Genomic DNA, 27251 nt, shown 5'->3' with positions numbered 1-27251 from the left:
TTCCTTAAATTTCACCCTAAACCCAAATATCCCAAAGTTATTGTGATTTTTGTATTCCTTTCAGTGTGACATAAGAAAATTACCTTTGGCACACACAGCTTTTCAGTACTTTTGAGTGTGCACTGATTAAATCTGCCTTATTTAATGTTTTTTGTTTTGTTTTGTTTTTTGTTAATTTTTAATTAAAAATGCATTCGGGATTGTTACCATTTTGATTGTGGGAATTTCTTGATATAGATTGCGTTTAGATTTAAACGTGCTTTTATGCTGAAGTCTGGGCGGAAGTGTGATCGCTTATCCTGGCACGCGCTGCTCGGGAGGGGGAAAAGCCTCGGCTGCTTTTACGTTGAAGCGGGGCGGAAGTGTGTTCGCTTGTTGTCGCTCGCGCTGCTCGGGAGGAGGAAGGCTTCGGCTGTGATGCCGCTGGATGATGGCTGCCTTCGGTATCTTAAGTTACGAACACCGGCCATTAAAGCGGCCCCGGCTCGGCCCTCCGGACGTTTATCCCCAAGATCCAAAGCAGAAAGAGGTCAGTTTTCACCGTGTTGAGCCTGCGGCACGGGGAATGAGTTTTAGGAGAATAATAAAAATGTCTAGCAGTGAAGCTGTGCGAGCTAGCAGCAGCTAGCCTGTCTCACAGCCCTGGAGACGGCTCGGGCCTAGCAATAACAATGAACAGCTCCTAGTTGTCAGTCTGGGAGCTTTCCGCCTGCTCACTGGGAAAACAACCGGTTCGTAACAGACCCCGGCTGGCTTAGCTAGCTCAGCGGCTAGCGGATGCTTTGCAGTTTTTGCAACTAGTTCGCGTTGTGGAACAAAGCATTATGCGTTTGGCATTTTAAGATTGTGGTGCTGGCAATTGTCTGATTTGGTTCAATAATTTACACCAACCTGCACGGCGAAATGATCAGCTCAGGTTAAGACTGGAGTTTGGCCTTGGTCTCTATTACTGTGAGCTCCTGATCTATTTATAACAAGCTCACACACTGTGTGGATGCAGAAGGAAAAGGAGACTGTTTCACCTGCGTTTATCACCGTTGTCTGCTATGTGATCACACAGTAACGATTAATGTACTAAACTAACACACGTGATTTTACATGTGTATTCTCTTCAGGATGAGTTGACTGCACTCAATGTGAAGCAAGGATTCAACAATCAGCCGGCTGTCTCTGGTGATGAACATGGCAGTGCCAAAAATGTCAACTTCAACCCTTCAAAGGTAATGGAGCTCACACACTCATGATGCTCAGAACTGATTATACCATGTCCTCTTCCCCAGTTATTAATACCTGATCCCTCTTACTCACTTCCTTACAGATTAGTTCAAACTTCAGTAGCATCATTGCAGAGAAGCTGCGCTACAACACGTTTCCAGATACGGGGAAACGTAAACCACAGGTCAACCAGAAGGATAATTTCTGGCTTGTCACGGCAAGGTCACAGAGCTCCATCAATAACTGGTTCACCGATTTAGCTGGAACTAAACCTCTCACGCAGCTGGCTAAAAAGGTAAGCCATGCGAACGCTGTTAATATTCCCTGCTTATGTGATGGTACCTGTAACAAGAGTAAATTTTTTTTGTTTATCAAACATAACCTGCCTGTGTATTCACATTTTCATTATAATTTGCCTGCTGTGGTGTTGCTGTGTTTCATGTTATACTTTTGCTTTGTTTCTGAGGAGGTGTTTGGTATGAAGTCAGTCAGCACTTGGAAATATGCAGATATTACACATTTTAAAACAAAAATATTATATTCTGAATTATATATGAAAAAAGGAGATATTTTAATGTTATTCAAATATATGTTAATAATAATTCTGACCGTATTGGATTAAATTCATAGTTGATAGACAGGGCAGGAGCAGATTTCTTAAGCGAAATAAATAATCATTTGTTAATTACCGACTTTCTTTATGAGGTGTTATGAAAACAGTACTTGTACATAGCTATACAATTCAAGATATGTCCCACTGTTTAAGATAGACAACTACACGCATGTTCTGTGTAACAGCCTGGTAACGTCTTGATCATCAAACCAGCTTTTGTTTCCTGGTTGAGTGTAAGTCTTTATGAACTGACCTACTTGGCATTGGCAAAGAAGATTTGGTAAAATTTTCATCCATATTCAGCTCTATTCCCACAGATTCTTACAATGTGGCACAGATGAACAGGCTTTGCATTTGTATAAATGTATTAGCAATAAATATAGAAATAAACCTAATCTTATTTAATATTTAACTGTACCTGTTATCCAGGTACTTTTATCCTTAAGTTCAATGTCTAAACTCTGTTATCATCACATCTGTGACCCCTCTCTGATATAGGGACATAAACTTGATAGACTTGCGTTGAATGGCTTCCACTGATCTTATGGTCAGTCTTGTTACAGTATTTTTACAGATTTATTCCAATGTTTTCAAACTCAAAAACCTAGTATTGTGTTTTATTCAGATTGTTTGAGAAAGGAAAACTCTGTTATTGGTAACTGATAAGTTTGACTTGTGTGCACTTTGACAATTTGAGCTTCTGGCTGTTTATCAACATGTTTATCCTCTAAAACTGAGCTGATCACATTTCAGTGAGCATCTGCTGACCTTAACGCCTCGGATTCAGTTGCAAAGCCGAACTCTGCTGCATCATTGATAGACCTTTTTCCAGTAAACTGAAAACGAAGAACCCAGCAACTTAAAGGAGGCAACACGTGAAAAGCTAAAATGCAATGCTGTCGGCACTGAAAAGAAACTACTAAGTGATCAGAGTTATGATTACAACAAATACAGGCCTTTTGGAAATGCATTCTGTTTGCAGTTTGAGGACTGCAGAGTTGCTTCTCCTCCTTGCTTGTTGATGGGGCTAAATGGCCCGGGCTGAACTCACTCACACATTAGGTTTGGATGGACGATCCCACTGTGAATGTGACTGTTAGGGTAAAATTTATGTGTTTTGCAAAAGCTGAAGAAAAAGAGCAAATAGCTTTAGTTTGGGGAAAAAACCACAAGGACAAAATGGTCACTAAATTTTGCCGAACTCTCCATGATTCAATCTGATATTACAAAGGAGGCGCAATTCAGAGAAGGTAAGTGAAGTCCTTGTTGAAGCAGCCCGATTCATGCTTTTGTGTAAATCAAGTCTATTGTTCGTTCTGTTTGGGTGTATTGACCCAAAACACAATGAATCTCATTGTTTGTAAGTGCAACAGCTTTTATTGCTGTTCAGTTGTTTTTGTTTTGTTTTTTTAACATAAGTACAAAAATAATATATTTTATGGATCGTCTGGAGTGGAGGTTTTGTTCTTGGTCAAAAAAATTGCCTTTTTATGTAAGTGCTTTTGTAAATGTTAGAAATGTGTTTTGGATTTTGAATACAACAGACTAAATAAAATGTGAGCTTTCTAGTCATAATTTTCAAAGCCTTTTGTCATTTTACTATTGTATTTTTCAGTTCTTATGTACTTTGCACTTTTATACAATTATATTATCAACTTCATAAATTCAGTTTTAATGATTTGTTTGCGGATTACGCTTGCAGAAGTAAAACAGTTTGAGGCTTCAGGTTGCCTACAGCCTCAAGTCCAAAGGAGAAGAAACGGATTGATTGGTGTAAAGAAATCTGTGGACTTTTGCAATTTTCTTTGTCTTCACCACAGATTTGTCAGTGTTTGAAATAGTCTTAAAAAGGTTTTTGCTTTGCTTTTAATAGTAGACAAGAACGTCATGAATTCATAGGCACACGCAGAACTTTTTATTTCCTGGATTTCACACATAAGATGTCGACCAGACATTTCTGGCTGAGGGAACGCCAACTGAAAGGATACATTTGTGTTTCCAGAGCCTTTGGTTGTTTGAGTAAAGTGACGAACGCCTCATTCCAGACTGCTTCAGCTCTGGCTTCCAGTCTGTTTTCCCACCATCAGCTTTGTTTTGATGTGACGCTCAACATCGCTGACGGACAAAATGTCCTCTTCCCAGGTGCCCATCTTCAGCAAAAAGGAGGAGGTGTTTGGATATCTGGCCAAGTACTCGGTTCCTGTCATGCGATCAGCATGGATGATCAAGATGACCTGTGCTTATCACGCAGCCATCACAGAAACTAAAGTGAAGAAGAGGCATGTTATTGATCCCTGCATAGGTGAGCAAATAGTTTTGGTCATCATCATTTTCTATTTTGTGTCATCTTCGAGCCGAATAACACAGTCTGTGTCCGTCTGCGCAGAATGGACGCAGATCATCACGAAGTACCTCTGGGAGCAGCTTCAGAAGGTGGCTGAGTTTTACAGGCAGTTTCCCAGCCAAGGCTGCAGCTCGCCTCTCCCGGCCACACCAGCTGACGTGGAGATGGCGATGAAGCAGTGGGAGTACAACGAGAAGCTGGCCATGTTCATGTTTCAGGTCAGCGGCTGCTTCTGCACAGTGTCGGGTGATGTTACAGGAATCTGCATAGAGGAGTCTGCACCGTGTTAATCAGTGAGATGCTGTTACAGACGATCATGAAAGACGTTGATATATATATACTTTACAGAGATACTTGTGACTGTCCCCATCAGCTATGCTTTTTTCACAAATTCATTTGAATTTGTCTGATTAAACTTTGACAATCAGGTCATTATTAGCAAGATTTGTAGCTAAGTGTGTCACATGCAGGAGACATTCGCTGCTCTCTTCTATTGTATCCATCTGAACAGCACACAAGATGAGATGCAAATAAAGCGTTTTGTCTTTTGGAAATTAGGACTACAACCGATGGAGTACATTTGGAAATGACTCCACGTGAAGAACACTGAGTGCTGTCCTTCATCTGAACGTCCTCTTGTGTTTCTATCCTCAGGATGGAATGTTAGACAGACATGAGTTCCTGACGTGGGTGCTGGAGTGTTTTGAGAAGGTCCGGCCCGGCGAAGACGAACTTCTCAGACTCCTCCTGCCCCTTTTGCTACAGGTAAACACGCCTCGCGCGTTATCGCCGCCAAACCCGGTCCCAGATAAACAGACGGAGTACCTCTGGGAAAATGTTGGGTCTTGTACACAGCTGCATATACACAAGCGGCTCTGTGTTATGACAGGCGTCCGCAGCTGTCTGCGGTCTCATCGTGCTTTGTGTCTTGGTCTGGCAGCGCCGGCCTCGGCCGACGGTGCAGCCACTCACTGTGCTCCTGTTTCCGTAGCTGATTGATGTTAATGGACACTGAGTGCTGCGGGTAACGCTGTGAATCTCTCCTCTGTGCCGCAGTACTCAGGGGAATTTGTACAGTCGGCTTACTTGTCACGACGGCTGGCTTATTTCTGCACACGCCGCCTCAACCTGTTGCTAAGTGACGGGAGCCTGGGCCCCGGCGCAGGGGGGCATCCAGCCCATGGCATATTGACACAGCAAGGCAACGCGCTGCCCCCGACCCCCACCTCTCAGCCGGCGGGAGGAAACCAGCCGCAGACACCTTTCACAGATTTTTACATCTGCCCGCAGCACCGGCCCCTGGTGTTCGGCCTCAGCTGCATGCTACAGGTACCCGTATCGACCCGTTCCGTGGAACATAGCTTCACCTGTGCTCCGATTGAGACGTCTCACTCCTAAAATGTGTTTTTCTTCCCCGTGCTGCACATCAGAGCATCGTATTGTGCTGCCCCAGTGCTCTGGTGTGGCATTACTCCCTGACAGACAGCAGAAACAAGACGGGCTCGCCTCTGGACCTGCTGCCCCTCGCCCCCTCCAGCCTGCCGATGCCAGGAGGCAACACCGCCTTCACACAGCAGGTACATTGTTTATCTCCGTCATTCCTGGCTGTGTGCTGCACAGAAGTCAGCCGATTGATGAGCTGAAGTTGTTTGTTTTTTTGTTTCAACATTTCCAATAAATGAGACATTATTATAGTTGATCAATTTAAAAAAAGAAAAAAGAAATAAACTCAACAAAAGCGTGTCGAATGAGCTAGATAGGTAAAATTAAACTAAACAGCTCAATGAAAATCCCTCAAATGAAAGCAGAGCTTGGCAGAGCATAATGAAATTCTTACTTGGTTATACAGTGTAGTAGAAAAAGCACAGCTGCAGAGTTTCTGGTTTATATATCTTTTTTTTTTTCAGCACAATGGGTTTGTTTATTTTTCTGCTCCATAATTTTTTTTTCTCTCCATTTTTCACTTGTCCCATTTAATCCAGCTGATTTTTCTCCCTTGGAACACTGCTTTGATTTATTTTCCAAAACTCTTTATTCCAGGTCCGTTCAAAGTTGCGAGAAATCGAGGAGCAAGTCAAGGAGCGAGGCCAGGCGGTTGAGTTCAGGTGGTCGTTTGATAAATGCCAGGAAACCACAGCAGGTAGGAGAGCTCTTTTCCTCACAGAAGGCCTGTTAACTATACGTGAGGACAGTTCTGAGACGATGCAACCTGCTCGTAGGCTTCACCATCGGGAGGGTCCTTCACACGTTGGAGGTCTTGGACAACCACAGCTTTGAGAAGTCCGATTTTAACAACTCACTGGATTCGCTCTACAACAGGATATTCGGCTCAGGCCAAAGTAAAGATGGTCATGAGGTAAAGTTGTTACTTTTTGTGTGTATTTAAAGAACTTATGATGATATAAAACTATAGACTATCTGAAAAATATTAGGACGCATTATATTATCAGTTCAAGCTTTTAATATAATTTTGTAATGAAACAAGAACATCTTTTTTTTTTAAGGATCTCTCTGTGCTGTCCTCCTGCTGCATCATGACTGATCATCAGATTATAAAACCTCCCTCCGGGTGATTTTATTTTTAGCCCTATTGTCTCATGATGCATGTTTCCGTCCAGATGTCACCTGACGACGACGCCGTGGTGACCTTGCTTTGTGAATGGGCCGTGTGCTGCAAACGCTCCGGCAGGCACCGGGCCATGGTGGTGGCCAAGCTGCTGGAGAAGAGACAGGCTGAAATAGAGGCAGAGGTAAACGAAGCCAAGAGTCCCTCATTCACGGTTCATCTTAGGGATTCCTGCGCAGAGACTGTAAATTCAAATATACATGCTCAGCGAGGGAGGCTTGCAGAAAGTGTTCTGCTTTGGACATTCGCATGATTCTGGCTGCGTGTCGTCCGTCTGGTTTGTTTGCAGAGGTGTGGTGAGTCGGAGGTGGTGGATGAGAAGGGCTCTGTGTCATCCGGCTCCCTCTCAGCTGCCACACTGCCAGTCTTTCAGGATGTGCTGCTGCAGTTTCTCGATACCCAGGCCCCCACACTCAGTGAGTCCCGTCTTTTTTTTTTTCAATTTTTTTTCCATTCCTTTTTCTCTTTTGCAGCTGCGTCAAGCTCGGCCTTAGTCTAATATTGAAAGAACTCTATTTCCCTTTGTCTCGGCCTGTTATATCATTATCTACTGCATATTTATTCTAAATGATTTGGCAGGGGAAAACGACTATTAAATTATTCAAATCCTCTCTCTTCCCCCTCGTAGCGGAGCCGGGAAATGAAAGCGAGCGAGTGGAGTTCTCAAACCTGGTTCTCCTCTTCTGCGAGCTCATCCGTCACGACGTCTTCTCCCACAACATCTACATGTGCACGCTGATTTCCCGGGGTGACCTGGCCTCTGACTCCCACCTGCCACGCCCACGCTCCCCCAGCGACGAGCCGTCGGATGAATCAGAGCGCAAAGAGCAGGAGGCGGGCAGCAGCATCAAGATGGAGGCAAGTCGGAGGCTTCTTTTGTTGCTGGTGTGTGATATAAGTGTACAGTGCGGAGGAATAATGTGACTTTGTTTGTTCTGCAGGACACCGGACTGTCGGAGTCCATGGAAATTGATCAGAACTCCAGTGCTAATTTTGACGAGGTAAACACCGTACATATTTAGCTCTAAATAACACACTGATAAGTGATTCCTTTAGCAGTTCTAGTCATAGAAGAACTGAAAATATTTGATCACTCCTCCCCATAAAATAAACAAAACCATATTTACACTGAAGCTTTGGGAAAACGCCGCTGATTTCCAGCACACACGCACACGCCACTGTTTCACAATCGTAACATTGGAGATCCAGTTAAATGTATTTCAGTGATATTCAATTTGATACATTTTCGTGAGGTAGTCCTCGTCCCTGCGTCCCGAAGCTGGAACTTGCTGGTGGTGTGTGTGTGATCTGGAGACCCACAAATCCTCATATGCATCACAATGGTGGGGGAGGGGACACAGAATTTCAATTCTACCATTGGATGCAAAGTTGAGAGCTGGTGCCTAATATTAAAAAGGGATAAATCAGTATAAAATACTCCAGTCATGTTTTTTGATTGTCAGTTATTTGACAGATACAAAATATAATCTATACAAGGTGTTTTTCTCACTTTAAATCTGCTGTAAAAAGCAAGGAGTGTACTCTCAATGATATCATGAATCGAACTCAGCTCCATCAGCGCATCTGACCTTCGTCTCTCCTGCTCCTCAATAGGCAGAGCTTCAGCTTATGTCTGATTCAAAGAACACAACTGAAAAAGCTGTGAACACACGCTGTAGTATATATTTATAGTTCAAAATATGACCGCATGAACCAGCTGCTGCTTTATAGGCCACTCACTGAACTAGCCAGAGGCTGAAGATGTTCACTGGATTCCTGTAATGGCTCAGCTGTACAGCTGTCTCAGAAATCTAATCCGTTGCATAAATTAAGTGCATCTGGTTAAAAATGAAAGCACCGTTACTTGTTTGTGAAGCACAGAGAAAATGACAAAATCAGACATGAAGCATGGAAATTTAAAAGAAGCTGTAAATCTAATTCTTATGCGTCATTCAATTTTAAATTTAAGAATAGCAGAATTTTAGCCATTAATAATTGGTGTTTATGTTTTACTTTTTAAAGAAGTCAGTGCAGAGATGCACCTGTGTATTTTCATAATAATCATTCACAGCAATTCATCAAAATCCTGTAAATTGCTTTTTGAAGCCAGAGTTTCTCCGTCAAGGTTTTTGTATTCGCTCTGTGTTCCTGCTGGAAGTGATTTCAGTCCTCGTTCCCCCGCAGATGTTCTCACCCCCGATGCACTGCGAGTCCAAGGGGAGCCCCTCCCCTGAGAAGCCCACCCCAGAGCAGGACAGCAAGGCCGGCTGTAAGGACAAGGGGATGGACCCGGCCTTCCCCCAGCTGTACGAGCAGCCGCGCCACATTCAGTATGCCACTCACTTCCCCATTCCTCAGGTGAGAACGCGCACAGCTTTCAAACCAGAAGACGACACTGAGGGGTTTTCGATGTTTTTCTCGACCAGATTCTGTTCTGATGAGGAGTGAAGCTCGTCTTCGCTCTCGAACCTTGAAATGTGCGCCGTGACTGAATTACATGGAAGCTCTCTGACGCGTGAATCCAGTGACTCTCTCTGAGTTCCTGTTGCTTTCTGAAATCAACTTTTACAGCCGTTTGGATTTTCAGGTTGAATACGGTTTGGTCCAGTAACACACGAGCTGTGACGATCTCATGAGAGCAAACCAAATTATCCCAGCTGACTCAAATTGAGTCCAACCCGTTTGCGTTCTCAGGCATGATATCAGCTTCTATTTTTAAATTAATGATAGTCAGGCCTCCTGTGGCTCAGCTGTGAAAACCGCCTGGAATCAATGATCCGGCCTTGTTTTTGTCAACATGGATTAGACCAGTGGTGTCAAACATGAGGCACGAGGATTTAAACCGGCACGCCGGAGGCTCCAATCTGGCCAGCCATGTGGCACTGATGTTCGGACTTTCTTAACACTTTGACTAGCATTGATTTCAATATAAAGCCCCCTCGTTTACAAGTCTCATATTTGGATGAAAAGTTGTGTAGACTTTTTAAAAAAAAATAAAGACAAGCAATTTGTTTTCACAATTGTTTTTTTCCTTTTACAATTATATAAGTGTGTGAAAAACCTCTCAGACGTTTCCTGCTTACCAACACTTGAAAATTGAATCTCTCGCACAGACCTCCTGGCTTGTCTTTGCGCCCTTGCTGGCTTTAAAACTCGTTAAAGGCTACAAGCAACTTCCAGCACCTGTAGCTGACTTCTGATCTGAGCACTGAATCACCCTTTAGTGAGCACACTTGACATTTGACTGAGTCGGTCCGCTGTGCACTTATCGACACACGCCTGCTGTTTCTGAGATGCAGAATTTGGCACTACACCAGGATGTTCAGACTCTGAGTTTGATGTCACAGTACTTGCTGCTTCAGAAGTTTCTCTTAATAATGCAGACTGTCATGAATAATACCCACATGACTTACAATGTCTTTTAGTTGAAACTAAATTTTCTTCCTTTTGGGGAAAAAGTGTCTCAGATTTCCTGGAATCTTCCTCAAGCCTTATAATGTCTGTTTTTGTAGCTTTATTGAGACTCGTTGCTATGGAGCTTACCCAAGATCTTTCCGTCTTCGTCTCCAGGAGGAAAGCGCAAGTCACGAGTGCAACCAGCGTCTTGTTGTCCTCTACGGCGTTGGCAAGCTGAGGGACGAGGCACGCCACACCATCAAGAAGATTACCAAAGACATCTTGAAGGTGCTCAACCGCAAAAGCACAGCAGAAACAGGTAAATCAGCATTTCTGCGCTTTCAAATCGTGTTGTTTTTCTCTTACCTACTTACCATCTTCATGGATGAAAATTGAGTTTTTTATCTATGTGTTCCACAAATGCATTAAATGGGGCCTTTTTTGCTGCATGTTTATGCAGAATGAACTGTGTTTATCACGTGAGAGATAATGTTTTTTCTCGGACCTAACGGGAGAAGCTGAAGCTTTTATCAAGTCGGGATGCTTGTGGAACATGTTCACATGCAGGCCGAGTACTGGCTTTCCTTCTGTGGCCACTCCAGCTGTTATCCCCCCCGGATAACTCTCCTCTTTGAATGCTTTACATTTGTATCCCCCTTTTTCCCTCCGCTTCTTCAAAGAACAAGCTTTTCTCCCCTTCTTTATCAACCCTCGGGGGGGGTTGCATCACTCAATCTTCTTTACACCCAATTTCTATGCTAATGGCTTTCATCTGTTCACAGCCACTTTATCTCAGAAACATGTGACCTTATTAAGATGATTTAAGGTTTTCCGATTTCTAAATGTGGAGGTCGGGCCCGTTTCGTGGCACATTCCTGCGAGCTCATGGTGACCTTCGGCTCACAACTGTGTCTCTGTGAAATGAAAAGCACCACTTTTCTTGTCTTTAAGGCGCCTTTACGGCAGTTTCTCTTGCAGTGAAGCTGCAAATCGAAGGAGGCTAGAAATAAGATAACAGACCATTGGCTTAACTCGATTTCATGGGTGACCTGCTCAGCAGACTGGAAATACGACCACTGACCAGCTATGAGTTGCCGCTACCCCATTTATTTCCCTCCCCTCTCTTTTCTTTCGCACATACGCAGGCGGGGAGGAAGGACAGAAGAGGAAGAGGAGTAAGCCCGAGGCCTTTCCCACCGCAGAAGATATCTTCTCCAAATTCCAACACCTCTCACATTTTGATCAGCACCAGGTCACCTCACAGGTCAGACCGAGAAGCAGATTTCTGTGTCCAGTTTTCAGTATGTTGGACTAAGTTGTTTAGGGACCGACCGAAAGGTTTATTAATGGAAACACTGCAGCGGCTCACAACAAGTGACCTCCCGAGGTGGCTGATTTAAATGCAAATGTAATTTAAATGTAATTTGATTCCTCGTGTGAGATGTCAGAATACAATTTGAATGTATAATGCACTCAGGTGGCGGCAACGTGAAAACCCAACAGAACATAATACATTTAAATATCAGATGGTGCAGATGGCGCAGCAGTCAATCCTCTGTACTGTAATAACTTATAGCTTGTAAAATGTTTAAACCCACTCAGTGTGAGAAAACTTGATTTGGGTTTTTATATGCTCTCGGTTAAAGTAAGGCTTTCATCAATCCAGGGGACAAACAGATTTTAAAAATCAAGACGATTTCATTTGTGTTTTCTTTTAAAAACAACAGATTCTCACAGAAGTGAAGTAAAACTTGATACAATTAAGGAAGAAAACAATTCAGATTGAGTTATGATAATAGAATCAAGAAATATACTCACACAAACAAACCAGAAGGCAAAAGAAAAGAAAGACTTGAATATCTCCACCACTTCACGGCCGGAAGGTCAGGTTTCTTTCTGTTTTCAGTTTCTGTCTTCTCCCTGCAACTGTGGGTTTTCTCGTTTCTCGAAATGCTTGTTAGGTTGTTTGTTGACTCAAAATTGGACGTGGGTACGTTGTGCTTGTGTAGAAGATGAATAGAAAAAAATGAGGTTAGAGCTAGAAATGCCCAGTGACTGTAAATAAGAGCGGTTATCTGTAATATGTACTGATCTGGCCACATGCTGTCACAATTTTCAAGGCTTTCAGGTTTGTATTTTAGAGATTTTGCTGCACTAACATGACTCGACACTCAGAAAAAGCCACATGGCTCCACTGTCTCCTACTCTTTTATTCATTCATTAGTCATATTTGTAATTTATTGCAGTATTTATTAAAAAAACTTAACAATACCAGCATTATTAGCATTATTTCCCATCTAAGATATCAACATTTTTAATCAGTCGTTTAGGTTTATTGAACATAAAGAGAAAAATGTTTGTTCAAGGCTATGTTTAAAGATTAATTTTCCTCCATTGGCTGTTTTTGTCTTCATTTTGTGCGCAGGTGTCCAGAAATGTGCTGGAACAGATCACCAGCTTTGCCTTAGGGATGTCGTACCACCTGCCTCTCGTCCAGCACATCCAGTTCATCTTCGACCTCATGGAGTATTCCCTCAACATCAGTGGCCTCATAGACTTTGCGATCCAAGTACTGACGACTTAAACGCTCGTGTTTTCACGTCGGAACTGTGCTACTCAGGCTGCTTTAAAAAAAAAACTCATCTCTTGTTTCTTCTGCAGCTTCTGAATGAGCTGAGTCTGGTGGAAGCGGAGCTGCTGCTGAAGTCGTCCAGCCTGGTGGGCAGCTACACCACCAGCCTGTGTCTCTGCATCGTGGCCGTGCTGAGGAGATACCACTCCTGCCTCATCCTCAATCCTGAGCAGACGGCTCAAGTGTTTGACGGGTATGCCTCCGGCAGTTTTTAGCCTTGTAGACGCCCCAAAAGTTGCTTGTGTACAGGAAGAACGTGCAAACTCCATATTCAAGGGGAATGTTGTTAACCACTGGGCCACTGTGCGTCTCTCCTAAAAACTCAGTATTTAACGTTTTTCTAAAGACTTGATTAGACTTTAATTGGTGGCCCAAAGATCTGTTTCGTAGCCATTACCATCAAATTAAGTGGAACCGAGATGTGAAGCTATCCCTGAAGGGATCTTTTCAGGGCGAAGACGATAATTAAAGCCGTTAAAAAAGGATGTGTTTGGTTGTAAGAGCGAGTTAAAGAGTTGCGGCTGGTTTGCACTCCCTTCGGAAAGTCATCCTGGTGACTTTCATGAGGAGTTTTACATCAGAGGGATGCTGAGACTGCACTCAACTCCTCAGTGCTGTGTCCTTAAGACGCCTAACAAAAGCCTGTCAATTACCCCACTAAACCCAGTAATGATGACCACAGTATATGTCCTTTTTGTTCTTGTGCAAACTAAAGAATGTGTTAGTACTGGCAAGGGGTTCATGTGGCACACAGTTTGTTTAGGTGTTCCAGGAAGAAAAACACCTCTCAAGAGGAGAACCATGCTTTTATAGATGCAGGGTTTCTTCGTAGAAGCTAGAGGTGCAAGGGAGTTGAAAACGAGTAGTTTGTTTGAAATTGCACCACTGATGTGTCAGACTGAGCAACAGCCTTGAGCCCCAAGTGCTTGGTTTGCATCACATCAGGTGTCTTTGTGCTAAATCAAATACTCGGATGACATGAAACAATATGAAGCATCCTCCTCGTGGACTGAGAGAAACTAATAGGTTTTCCTTGCTTTCAAACTGAAACTTGCTCGTTCACAGATTGCGCATTGTGGTGAAGTCCGGCGTGAACCCTGCAGACTGCTCCTCCGCCGAGCGCTGCATCCTGGCCTACCTGTACGACCTGTACACATCCTGCAGCCACCTCAAGAACAAGTTTGGTGAGATCTTCAGGTAAGGATTGATCAGCTGTTTTTTAAAATAAGTGAATCGAAAAACTTGAATCTGCAGCTCGAACTTCTACCTCATTTCTTACTAAACAATAATGTTGCTTGCTGCCTCTGTGTCACGTTGTCTTGTTCCCCCACAGCGAGTTCTGCTCTAAAGTGAAAAACTCCATCTACTGCAACATCGACCCGTCCGACTCAAACATGCTGTGGGATCCCGTCTTCATGATGGAGGCCATCGCCAATCCCTCAGCCCACAACTTCAACCACTCCATGGTGGGCAAAATCCTCAACGACAGCCCGGCCAACCGCTACAGCTTCGTGTGCAACGTGCTCATGGACGTGTGTGTGGACCACCGAGACCCCGAGAGGTGTGTTCTTCCTGTCTGGTGACTCTTTGCGATAGTTCTGGCGCTCTCCATCGGGGTGTCGTCACACGCCGTGCCGTCTGCTTTCAGGGTGAACGACATTGGGATCCTGTGCGCGGAGCTGACGGCGTACTGTCGCTCCCTGAGCGCCGAGTGGCTCGGAATCCTCAAGGCCCTCTGCTGCTCCTCCAACAACGGCAACTGCGGCTTCAATGACTTGCTGTGTAACGTGGATGTAAGTCCCGCTTAAAAAATGTTCAACTTGATGTTTTGCCGCTCACTCATTTATTTTACTGTTGGTCTGTCCACTCCAGGTTAGCGATCTGTCCTTCCACGATTCCCTGGCAACCTTTGTAGCCATCCTCATTGCTCGGCAGTGCTTGTTACTGGAAGATCTGGTTCGCTGTGTGGCCATCCCGTCACTCCTCAATGCAGGTAGGAATTAAATCATCCAAAACAAAAGAGAAGAACCGCTTGACTCGTCTGTGTGGGTGCCCACTTTTTGCTTATTCATATTTTCCTTGTTATTTGCAGTTTTAAATTCATTTTCCTTTTCTCCTGTTTGTTACCATTCAACTTTTTAGCCTTCAATTTTCTTCCGGCTGCATTTTACACAGTAACTTGTTTACAAGCCGGTTGTTCTGTTTACATGAAGACTGAATCACGACATCAGGTTGATGTGCAGGTTTTTATGCAACAATATCGGCCTGATTCAGTCAGTAAGACCTTGACATTTGTGTCATTACACATGATCACACATTTACCTGAAATCTAATATAGTGATGATATGAATTTGATCAGGAAGAGGCAGGAAGACATTGCTTATCAGTCATGTGCTCAAAGCTCCAACTATGGGTAGCAATCACATGTGAAGATTATATGGACTCATAAACACTGAGAAAATGTCAGTTTAACATGCCGTTGGAAGTGAATATTTTTTTAAAACTTTATTTAAAATTCGATTGTTTATGATCTGGACTCAGGATCGTTTTTCGTCCCTGTTTCCAGTTATATTATTCTCACAGGCCCTCTGTAACTGAGTGAGCAGTACACAGCAGCTTGACTCACGGGGGGGGGGGAATATTCAGTTTCATAATACATTGCTTCAGTCACAGAGGAGAGTAAATGCAGTGTATTTGATCCAGATCCATGAAGCCTCGGCGCGGTTGTAGCATTTGCCAGGGAAGTGTCTGTGTCGCCCCACTGTTAATCTTTTTTTCCTGCCGGTGTGGAGACAAAGCCCCATTCAGCCATGCTGTTTGGTTGGGTTTGGCTCGTTTTGAAGCGCTGCTGCACATGCCAAATGCCAACAGCTCTCACTTGTGGTAAATGCTTTGTTCTCGCTCCCTCTTCTCACAACAACAGCTTTATGAAAATTCCACTTTATCCTGCCTGATGAGAAGTCTATCTAGGACAAGGTTTAAATTTAGTTGCGTGACTTTGATGTGCGTGAGTTCTGCAGCCCGTCCAACAGAACAACCGAAAAAAAATAAATAAATAAATGCAGTATGAACCAATTCGATATTAATCTGCGTCTGATCTGTACTTCAGCCTGCAGCGAACAAGACTCTGAGCCGGGAGCGAGGCTCACCTGCAGGATTCTGCTACACCTTTTCAAGACGCCACAGCGCAACCCGGTCCCCCAGGACGGAGTGAAGTCAGGTACGGAACACAATCACAAGTCTTTGTTTCGTTTTTCCGATTGCATACAGCTTTTTCTTTTTCTTTCTTTTTTTTTTTTTTTCTAAACTGATGCCATGACTTTGCAGACAAATCCTCAGTTGGTATCCGGTCGTCTTGTGATCGCCACCTCCTCGCAGCGTCCCAGAACAGCATTGTAGTTGGAGCAGTATTTGCTGTCCTCAAAGCTGTTTTCATGCTGGGTACGGCACAGTGAAATGAGAATTGTCTTGAAATGTAGATATAACCATGGCCTGACTCTGTGAATACTGATTAAATGTACTTTTTGTGTATGTGTGTGTTTTCCTAGGTGATGCAGAGCTGAGAGGCTCAGGACTGTCTCACCCTGCCGGCCTCGATGACATATCTGAAGGACGCAATGTCTCCATCGAGACAGCCAGCCTGGATGTGTATGCCAAGTATGTTCTGAAGACGATCTGCCAGCAGGTGGGGATATCTGTCGTGTCGAACTGAATGTATGAATTCATTGAAATTCCAAACTAATGTTCACAAGTGCCGGCGTTTTAAAAAGAATAAAAAAGGAAAGATTAGAGTTGCTGAGGCAGCTAATCACTACTTGAGCGCTCTCTGCTGTGAGGACCTGCCTCACAGTCTCCATTTGAATGTTTTTGTTTCTGTTGGAAGGCTTTTATGTGAACACGGGGATTTTTCTATCTTTGTTTTCGTGAGTGCCTTGTAAATGCAGACAGCCTAAATGCATATAATGGCACGGATTCGGTCATTTTTGCACCAGATGTGACTTATGGCACGTTGACTCGAAGGCCAGGAAAAGTGCTGGCAGCAGCTCAGAGGGCCGAACACGCTTCCAGGCCTCGTGAGACTTCAGACACATTTTCTCCTTGGCATGGCTCTGGCATGTGCTCTCCTCTTCCTGAGGAATGACCCATTGGCCTGCTTTCATCCTCGCTCCGCCAGATTTAGTCAGGCCCGTTTTTGCGTGACAAGGTTTATCTTAATATTTGAATTTAAGCTTCGACTGCCGACACGTTTCCTATTTTTCCAACGTGTTCCTCGCCCTCTGCTCGCAGGAGTGGGTTGGCGAACGCTGCCTGAAATCTCTGTCTGAGGACAGCAGTGCCCTGCAGGACCCTGTGCTGGTGAACATTCAGGCCCAGCGGCTTCTGCAGCTTATTTGTTATCCGCACCGCCAGCTGGACAGCGACGACGGCGACAACCCTCAGAGGCAGCGCATCAAACGCATCCTTCAGGTGAGGGAAAAATAGAAACCAACACTGTGCTGTGCTTGATCCTGTTTCATACGGGTCTAGCTTCATACATTATTAGGTTTTAAGAACAGGTGTTTTCATCTTGACTGTCTGAATTCATCGGTGTTCTACTGCAGCTGCCTTGAAAATAATCTGTGGACTTTTACTGCCCTCTACTGGCGAAAAGATAGATCGGAACACAGCATTAAGCCATCAGCAGACAGAGGCCTTCTTTTGGTTTCTGATCTTCAACCATTAAGAGCAAATGTAACAATAATTCCGTGTCTGGTGCAGAATATGGACCAATGGACAATGAGGCAGTCGTCTCTGGAGCTGCAGCTGATGATCAAACAGAGCACAAACAATGTGAGTCTTGTTGATTTTCTGCAGTTTTGGTGTCATGCCTTCTTTTCATTTTTCATGTCGATTTTCTGCAGTATTTACCTTAAATGCTGCTTCATTTCTGTGCCATGTTCCTTATATATAATCGTAATATAAATAATTTGTAATTTTACTGTCATGATGTAAGGGTGCTCATTTTAGATTCCCATTTCACTCCCATAAATACACGTGTAGATGAGTCTGATCAGTACTTATCAAAAGTCGATATACAGATGTTGTTTTATCTCTTCATTTATTGTGCTCTGCATACATGGATAATTGATAGTATCTCCTCTGAAAAAGCTCTTCGATTTCATTTTGAATATTGTTGACCATTTTTTGTATTATTTCTTTTTTTCCCCCCTATAGGAGCTCTATGCTCTCTTGGAAAACATAGCGAAAGCCACGATTGAAGTGTTTCAGAAATCAGCTGAGATGAACTCCAATAACCCCTCAGGGAATGGAGCCACAGTCCAGGGCGGCTCCGCCTCCAACAACAGCAGCACCACAAGCAAGATGAAACCTATCTTAAGGTATTTGCTCGAAACAGGATACCCCTTTCTTTGCGTTTAAATTTCATACTTGTTTATCCGTGAAACTCCTCAACATGTTTTACTGGCACTGTGCTCTGCAGCTCATCGGAGCGATCAGGCGTTTGGCTCGTGGCTCCGTTAATCGCCAAGCTGCCCACTTCAGTTCAGGGCCACGTGCTGAAGGCTGCCGGAGAGGAGCTGGAGAAGGGACAGCACCTCGGCTCCTCTTCACGTAAAGAGAGAGACAGACAGAAACAGAAAAGGTTTGTGGAAAACCTCTGTCGGCTTTCCACTTTCCAACCATCAGGGTTTATTGAATGTGAAGTAACTGGCTCTTGTTTCCCCAGCATGTCGCTGCTGAGCCAGCAGCCGTTCCTGTCGCTGGTACTGACCTGCTTGAAGGGGCAGGATGAGCAGAGGGAGGGTCTCCTCACCTCCCTGTACAGCCAGGTGCAGCAGATCGTCACCAACTGGAGAGAAGACCAGTACCAGGATGACTGCAAGGCCAAGCAGATGATGCACGAGGCTCTGAAGCTACGACTCAATCTTGTGAGCGTTTCTTAAAATTCTGAAGCTGTCGATTGAAAGGCGACACTCTGGTTTACTCCTGTTTTGTTGTCATACTAAGGTTGGTGGCATGTTTGACACGGTGCAGCGCAGCACCCAGCAGACCACCGAGTGGGCGGTCCTGCTCCTGGACATAATCAGCAGCGGCACCGTGGACATGCAGTCCAATAAGTGAGTGCTTCCCTGGCTGGAGTCCGGAGCGATTATCATCAGATACAAGCACGGGCCACTCGGCGTGGAAACACACACTCACACTGCTCTGTTCTCCAACAGTGAGCTCTTCACCACAGTGCTGGACATGCTGAGCGTGCTGATTAACGGCACGCTGGCCGCCGACATGTCCAGCATCTCTCAGGGCAGCATGGAGGAGAACAAGAGAGCCTACATGAACCTGGTCAAGAAGCTCAGGGTAAGAGGGACACACACTTCTCACATTTAGTCCTGACACAGAGCCTGCAGACGGGCTGTTAATGTTCAGAATGGCACAACGCTCAAGACCTGCTGGAGTAGAAATCACTTTAGTACCTTATTTGATTTACTGTGTGGCGGTATGGAAAATACATTATGCAATTTCATTACAAAAGACTTTTTACTCTGCAAAAAAAAAAAAACAACAACAGAAAGATCAATAAGGATTGTTCGCAGTGACCGTTGTTGTAAACACACCGTTCCACTATTTTTACAGTCTAAAACTTTAAATTTATTGACCTTGTCGAGTTCAAAACTATTGAAGTAATGTATAAAGCAAAGAATAACTTATTGCTGGGTGATATTCAGAAAATGTTCTGTGAATGAGAGAATTATTACAATTTCAGGGGAAAGTTAAAAGATTCATAAAGTGCACATTACTTTGAATTGTTTCTGTGTTAATGTCTTTGGAAAAACTGGAACAAATTGTGTTTGGCAATAAAAAAACATTCAGTTTGAAAATAGACATAAAGAACTGATCTTGTGAGGTAAGTATTTATTATTAACTATGAGGATTTTCTTTGTAGATATTCTTGAATTGATATACGAGAACTATTGTGGAGCTATAGATTGATGCTCAGTTAAGGAAAAGTTGTTGTTTCACTCATGAATTAGGTTATTGACAAACATGCAAAAGTACTTGAAGGTTGGAACTTCAGTTTATACTTCTTCCTGCTCCTTTTCTATTGTGTAAACTCAGATTTGCTTCATATCAAAGACAGATTCTATTGTCCCTCCTACATTTGCCTTTATTATTAATTTTTTTTAGTTTTTTTTTACTTGTTACTTTGATGGAATAAGGGAAACATTTTGGAAAAAAAATAGAACCAGATGTGAAGTTAAAGCCTCATCTATAAAAAAAAAAATAATAATAATAAAAATAAATAAATAAGCTGAAGGTGGAATCACGCTCTTGAAACAGTCAACAGTATATTTTGTATTCAAGCATGAGATTTTCTGTTTTCCAAAAGTGAATTGTTAAACACTGGGGGAAAAAAAGTTCAAGGTTTATAAAAGCCACATATGTCCTCAGTGGTTTATTGTGTGCATTAAGGTTGATCAAACATGAACCTTTTTGTTTTAATCCAACAGAAAGAGCTTGGAGATCGGCAGTCAGAAAGTCTGGAGAAGGTTCGCCAGCTTCTGCCGCTGCCGAAGCAAACCCGAGACGTGATCACGTGTGAACCTCAGGGGTCACTGATCGACACGAAGGGCAACAAGATCGCCGGCTTTGAGAAAGAGGTAAACTCACTGTCAGCTGTTTTTTTTTTTTTTTGTGAAAATTGGTTAAAAATGCAATAAGGAGAGGTTGGGAAAGCCTGACTAACGTACCTCTCTGGTCATCCAGGGTCTTCAAGTGTCAACCAAGCAGAAGATTTCTCCGTGGGACGTCTTTGAGGGTCTGAAGCACTCGGCGCCGCTCTCCTGGGGCTGGTTCGGAACGGTACGCGTGGACCGCAAAGTCACCAAGTTTGAGGAGCAGCAGCGTTTCCTGCTGTACCACACCCACCTGAAGCCCAAACCGCGTAGCTATTACCTGGAGCCCCTCCCGCTGCCCCCCGAGGAAGAGGAGCCCCTGACCCCCATCTCCCAGGAGCCGGAGAAGATAAAGGAGGCCGTGAAGCCCGAGAAGAATGTTCCCGCCGTGCCCTCGGACACAAACAAGAAGAAGCCCAGCAAGAAAAAGAAAAATCAGACCAAGTCAGAGGTCGGTGGAGACGTCATCTTGACAGTTTATAGTTGTAGCATAACATCATTTCCAGAAAGTAGCTGATGTTTCTTTATTTTGTTGGTAGGAATATCGACCACCCAGCGGTGTGAGCTACGTGCCTAACATGCCTCCAGATCCGATGCAAAACCACCCATACGGCAGGCTACCATACAGCCAGCAGCCCATCGGCATGTACACACAGAACCAGCCTCTACCTCCAGGTCAGCTCCGGGGCTCGTCACGTCATTACGCCCCAGTTTTAGAAGTTTAGTCATTCGCTGCGGCTCCATCTATCGTGGTCTGAAAGTGTAATTTCTTCCACAGGAGGTCCAGGATTAGAACCTCCGTACAGGCCTACCCGCAACCCACAGATGGCCAAAATGATGACCACTCGACCCAGCTATCCCGGCATGATGCCCGGCATGCAGGGAAACATGCCCGGCATGATGGGACTGGACAAGCAATACATGGGTTACAAACCCCCGCCCAGCATGCCGCAGGGCCAGATGCTGCGACAGCAGTTACAGGTCAGACTGGTGAGTCAAGCAACAACCTCCAGTTAGGTAGTGTGTAGAGCTCCAGATCAGTTTTTTTTTTTTTTTCCCCAAAAAATACGATCATTGGGAATATATTTTCTGCAAAGTGTTACGTGTCTTAATGAAAAACTGTCCTGTAACTTAAAAAAAAAAAAAAAAGTGAAAAAAACAAACAAACCATGAAGCAGTGTGGACCTATAGACACTTCTCCAGAAACACAGGATCTTAAAATAGTAATATCAACATGTGTTTAACTAAACTTTAAATCATCAAAACTTCCCAGTGCTTTTTCAGCACTAATATCTCCTCAGAAGTCTCAGGAAGTTTAGACACTGTATCATCATATTGTTCAAATTCAGTAATAGTATGAAGAAACACTCTCATTTTCCAATCAGAATAACAACCAGGCGAAGTAGCTCCCTAATGCAATACTCTGCAGAACCATTAGAGTTATTACAGTGTTGTTATGGGAGATTAATAGCTAGTAAGCGGGTTTGTTCACTGCCCAAATCTTTAGAAACTACATTCTATAGATTCTCATGAACACTCCTGGTGGAGGATGCTGTGGCGTTGAAGGATTTGCATTGATTTTTGTTTTCAGAATCAGAGCATAATGGGGCAGCAGATCAGACAGATAACGCCCAACCCACCATACACATCAATGCAGGCCTCCCAGGTAAGTGTATCAGTTTGCCTTCAATTGTCTCATTGAGACAGGGAGAAAAAAAAGAACTAATGCACAATTTCCAGCATGTGAAACAAGCGGTATTTTCTCCTTGAATGGATGATCAATATATTCTCTCTTTGCTTCAGAACATATCTCAGGGCTATACCCCATACGGCGGATCACACCTGAGCTTGCAGCAGCACCCGTCCCAAAGTGGTGGTATAGTTCCCTCCTCCTACGGGAACCAGAACTTCCAGGGCTCCCACCCTGGAGCCAACCCGGCTGTGGTGGACCCCCTCAGGCAGATGCAGCAGAGGCCCAGCGGTTACATTCACCAGCAGGCTCCAGGCTACGCACACAATATGCAGAACACGCAGAGGTCAGTCCTGTCTTACGACGTGACCGCGTTTCATACATAGTTTGCCGTTTGTTTTATATTTCCAATGTGTTGCAGTAATCGGATCACTTCCTCTTTCCACTGCTGCTACTTTATCTATTGACTCTTTACAGCTGAAAATGAACTGTGATGTGTCGATTGACTGTTAAGCTGGTTCAGGACCAGCTTTTTCCTCACCAAAGCATTAGCATTAGCGTTGGCATATCTGTCTTCTTCTCCTCCTCATCCCTCCTGCAGAAAGGGCGTTTGTCTTTTCCACCGTCGCCTGTCCTTACTCAGTTGGAATATTTCCTTAGTAAAGTGTGGCCAGATGACTGTATTGCATTTCAATCGAATTGATTATATAACTGCCTGTACTCACTCTTACTCGTCTGTGTCTCAATACACCTCAGGTTTGCCCACCAGCCCCTCCAGCAGAATCCGATCATGCACGGCCTCAGTCACATGGCCGGCCAGGGCGTCCATCCAGGCCTGAGGCCCAATCAGATGCTGGCAGAGCAACAGCAGCAGCAGCAGCAGCAGCAACAACAGCAGCAGCAGCAACAGCAGGCAGCACAGCAGCAGCAGTACCTCAGACAACATGCACTCAGAGTAATCTATCCTAATACCATCTATTCTCTCTATTTACTGTCACAACATGGCTTTTTTTTGTGTCAGTTTTGCCGTTGGTGTATATAAAGAGGTTCTTCAGATACATGGAATTTCACCATTCACCAACAAATGCTAACCTCTCTCACACATCGACATTTCCAGCAGCAGCAGCAGCAGCAGCAGCAGCAGCAGGCCCAGCAAGTTCCTCAACAGCAGCAGCAACAGCAGCAGCCGGTCCAGCCGCAGCAGGTTCCCCCTCAGCAGCAGGTTCCACAGCAGCAGCAGCAACAGCAGCAGGTGTCAGCGGTGCCGCCTCCAGGCCAGGCGCAGAACCAGGGGCTCGGCATGCAGCCGCTGCCCCCTCAGCAGCCTCTGGTAGGTCCAGTCCACATTCCAATATAGGTGATAACATTTTTTATACTTTCACAACACCAAACAATTACGACCATAACTGACTACAATCTCCAAATAAAATCAGTTTTAATGAAACCTTCTGGTGCAAAATACAGTGAAATGTTGATAATAAAAAAAAAAAAAATCTAAACTTCTCCTACAGCCATTGTGTTATGCTTTGTTTTTCAAACTTACCCTGAGAGCACGGTTTTGAGGCGAGTTTGATAGCAACGAGATCTTCCCGTTTGCTTCGACTTCCCAGCATTAGTAGTGTGTGTGCATGCAGCAGTACATTTGTTGCCTGTTCTAACGACTGTCTTTGTTCAGTTCCCACGACAGGGGATGCAGCAGACTCAACAGCAGCAGCAGACTGCAGCTCTGGTCAGACAGCTCCAACAACAACTTTCAAGTAAGCCGGGAACCTCTTGACACTTACTGTGTAATTTTTGCACCAAGATTGCTCATCATTAATTGCTTTTTTTTTTTTTTTCCTCCAGATACACAACCAGGACAGGGCACCAACTCATATTACTAATTGTTGATCACGCCGTGCAGAGAACGGGCCATTATTAAGGGGGAGGCTCAGCTCTGTCTGTTGGATTGAAAGAATGTGTCCAGTCCTGTGAAAGCAGTTAAATGGGAAGACTGTTTCTCCGGCTCCGAGGACCACCAAACATCAACGTCAGTTGTTGTAATTACGGATTATCAAAGGAGGGATCCGGATCTGAAGTAGAAAAATAATGGTTAATGGTGGAGAAGTTTATGTACAAAATACCACAAATTATAAGAATAATGCAATTTTTTATTTTATTTCAATTTGTACAATTTTTTCAGTTTCGTGTATTTCTCATTAAAAAAAAAGTCATGTCATTTTTTTAATGTCTTGTACTTGTTGGTTGCGTGTTTTTTAGATTGTAATCATGTTGCTGAAACTTTTATCAAGAAATATCAGACAGGAACAGCCTTGAGATGATTTCCAAAGTCCTCAGTTTTTACTTTTCTTTGGTTTCTTTACGGATTGGTTTGATTTGCTTTTTCTATCCGGATTTTGACTTTCAAGTCGATTAAAAAGCACTCCGGAGTCGGGTCCCAGCGCTCTCCCCTCAAAGGGACAGGCCTTTCCCTCGTACCTTGGCAGAAAGTTCAGATCTGCCCAGCTCCGCTCGCCGGGCTGCACTCCAAGCCTGGACAGCAGCTTGTCAGAAATCTCCGGCACCACTGGCTGCAGGAGTGTGCCGTAAATCCTCAGACATTCGAGAGAGACGTGGATGATGGTGTCGAGCCAGCGTTGGTCTTCGCTGTCCCCTCTATCCAGCTTCCAAGGCGCGTGACGCTGCACGAACCCGTTGGTGTGCCTGACGCAGGCGCTGATGGCCTCCAGCGCTTTGTACACGTGCAAACTTTCATAGTAGTTTTCTACCAGGGCTGGCAGGCGTCTCACAGCGTCCAGCATCTGATAGTCTTCAGCTGCTGCCTTGCCCCCGGGCTTGTGGGGAAAGGACTGAGGGCAGAAATGTGGGTAGACCTGAGTGGGATTGAGAGCTGGAGCTGTGCAGCGGTTGAGCAGACCGCCCAGAGAATCCGCCAGCTCCGCGTTCAGCAGCTTCTCCACTTTGCGATCTGTGTAATCGCAGTCGGAGTCTGGCACGCCTTGACGCAGCAGAAAGTACCTCATGCCGTCAGTAGTGAATACCTGCGAGCGCTCAAGAGGATCTACTACATTACCCAGACTTTTAGACATCTTCTTTCCACCTACTGTCCAGTGAGAATGCACGTGTATCCTCTGGGGCGGCTGCAGTCCGGCTCCGAGGAGAAAAGCCGGCCAGTAAATGGCATGAAACTTTAAGATGTCTTTTCCTACGACGTGATGGACCACGTGCCACCACTGCTCATGCTTTTCTGGATAGCCAGCAACCGTGAGGTAGTTCACAAGAGCGTCAAGCCACACATAGATGGTCTGCTCAGCGTCTCCCGGCACCGGGATGCCCCACTGGAGGCGACTCCTCTGACGGGACACAGAGAGGTCCGGGAGGTCTTCCTGCAGCCACTGGACGACGGCCTGGTAGAAGCGCTCCGGCTGCACAGCCCGGGGGTTTCCTTCAAGCCATTCCAACAGCTGAGATCGAAACGCAGACAGACGAAACATGTAGTTCTCCTCTTTCATCCATTCCACCTGCAAAACAATAAAGAGATCTGTTCGAACACTAAAACTGGAAATGAAAAAAGAAAAAAGGCTACTATGCCAAAGTAAAACAAGACCGCTGCTTGTTCTGTTCAACCAAAACGTACCTTGTGTCCGCTCTCCATCGACACTTTGATCTCCTTCCCTGAAGAGTCCAGAGCGTCTGTGACCTGCGTCGGCATGAGGAAGCTCTCATCCTGAGTGGAGTACCAGCCTTCATAGCTGCCCTTGTAGATGAGCCCTCGGTTCCAGAGCACCGACCAGAAATGCTCCACGGCTCGACGGTGTCTCTGCTCCGTAGTTCGTATGTAGTCTGTATACGAAATGTTGCAGCTGCTGAAGAGATGCTTGAATCTCTCGGACACGCTGGTGCAGAAAGAGAGAGGATCTTTTCCTGCAGCTTCTGCAGCCTGTTGGATCTTCAAACCATGCTCATCTGTACCTGAAATGCAAAATTGTGCAAAGTTGCTGAGCTTTGAGGTGAAACGTAAGAGGTGTGTTATGAGTTGATTCCATTATAATCCAAGCGATTTTAGGAATGTTTGATTTTCTTAGAATTTGTCAGTCTTTCGCCAAACAAATTTCCAAACTTATTCTTTACAATTTTTATACATGTCTGTTTTTCCAGGAATTGATTATTCTGCAGCAGTGTGGCTTTTCGTGTTTCCAATCCATGTGCATAACAGAAGAAAAAAAATAACTTTTTATATGCATTTGTAAATTTTATATTTGATGAAAATGAAAATTAGACTTGACTACAAGGGGGAAGAAAAGCAGGTGGCAGTGACAGGCAATGATTATTAAGGTAAAACCTATTTAAAGTTGTTGGAACCCCCTGCTTTGGGTCACTGCTGACCAGAATGTGGATTTTATAAGCATGATTTACCTGTGGCAAACCTTGAGTTAAAGCCCTGCAGGACTTTGTATCTGTGCAGGCAGTCGGCGGTCACCGCTGAGTACAGGTGTCCTAAATGAGGAGGCGCGTTGACATAGAAGATGGGAGTGGTGATGTAGTGACTCCCGGGGTCTGTGCACGGCTGGCTGCTCGTGTTTCTCCTCTCATGTCTCCAAACAGCTGCAACAGATGAGAGAAGCTGCCCTCGGTGGAGTCTGCGAGCTGCTCCACAGCTTCTGACAGCGCACAGTAAAGAGAACCTCATAACTGGACTCCGACATGAAAACCGATAAAACGACGTTCAGTCCACTGATGACGATTCACTGGAGAAGCGGAGAAAAGCTGCTGAAGATCCGCGAGAAGTCCAGTTAAATGTGTTATTTATCGAGGTAAGAATCAATGAATTCCGAGATATCTTCGTAAGCCCATGTGTTTTGGTTGCATCAAGGTTAGCGCTTCTTCCGGTTTTGATGATTGACAGTTCTTCCTCCAATCAGAATACGTCTTTAAACAGCGTCGACCAATAGGGTGACAGGGTTTTTCTTGGAGACGTTCTGCTGAGATGATCGTTTTCATTTAACGTGAAATCTACATAAATGTCATGTTTTCATCCCGAACACAAGTAAAAGATCTTTACGGG

At 44.5% G+C, this 27251-nt stretch overlaps 2 protein-coding genes across 6 annotated transcripts; one reads left to right on the top strand and one right to left on the bottom strand.

Annotated features, from left to right (window-relative positions):
• The first annotated feature begins 396 nt into the window (after positions 1-396).
• Positions 397-24404, top strand: med12 (mediator complex subunit 12). Of its 5 annotated transcripts, none has more exons than XM_030117490.1 (43): positions 397-529; positions 1116-1220; positions 1319-1510; positions 3971-4130; positions 4215-4390; positions 4827-4937; positions 5229-5501; positions 5603-5749; positions 6213-6312; positions 6392-6528; positions 6791-6922; positions 7088-7214; positions 7427-7656; positions 7740-7799; positions 8983-9156; positions 10369-10513; positions 11340-11458; positions 12620-12763; positions 12856-13019; positions 13892-14023; positions 14160-14387; positions 14475-14619; positions 14699-14819; positions 15936-16046; positions 16154-16267; positions 16375-16511; positions 17114-17293; positions 17585-17656; positions 18041-18204; positions 18306-18467; positions 18552-18753; positions 18833-18942; positions 19045-19180; positions 20332-20481; positions 20588-20947; positions 21036-21171; positions 21275-21486; positions 22088-22162; positions 22300-22532; positions 22943-23141; positions 23304-23516; positions 23862-23943; positions 24032-24404. In XM_030117490.1, exons 1-43 carry the CDS (start codon positions 428-430, stop codon positions 24067-24069), a joined length of 6510 nt encoding a protein of 2169 aa, XP_029973350.1. In that variant the 5' UTR covers positions 397-427; the 3' UTR covers positions 24070-24404. The 5 variants fall into 5 exon arrangements, with proteins under 5 accessions (XP_029973350.1, XP_029973371.1, XP_029973378.1 ...); XM_030117511.1 differs by having other exon boundaries at positions 428-529; positions 21275-21477; XM_030117518.1 differs by having other exon boundaries at positions 428-529; positions 23361-23516.
• Positions 24331-27065, bottom strand: mars2 (methionyl-tRNA synthetase 2, mitochondrial). Its single transcript, XM_030117532.1, has 3 exons — positions 26603-27065; positions 25824-26158; positions 24331-25707 (listed from the first exon to the last, which is right to left on the bottom strand). The coding sequence occupies exons 1-3, from the start codon at positions 26874-26876 to the stop codon at positions 24520-24522; spliced, it is 1797 nt and encodes a 598-aa protein (XP_029973392.1). The 5' UTR covers positions 26877-27065; the 3' UTR covers positions 24331-24519.
• Between the last annotated feature and the right edge of the window lie 186 nt (positions 27066-27251).

This window comes from Salarias fasciatus, chromosome 2, assembly GCF_902148845.1.
Source record: "Salarias fasciatus chromosome 2, fSalaFa1.1, whole genome shotgun sequence".
Taxonomy (NCBI): Eukaryota; Metazoa; Chordata; class Actinopteri; order Blenniiformes; family Blenniidae; genus Salarias; species Salarias fasciatus.
Note: the sequence above shows the minus strand (reverse complement) of the source record. Positions and strands in the feature narration are given on the sequence as shown.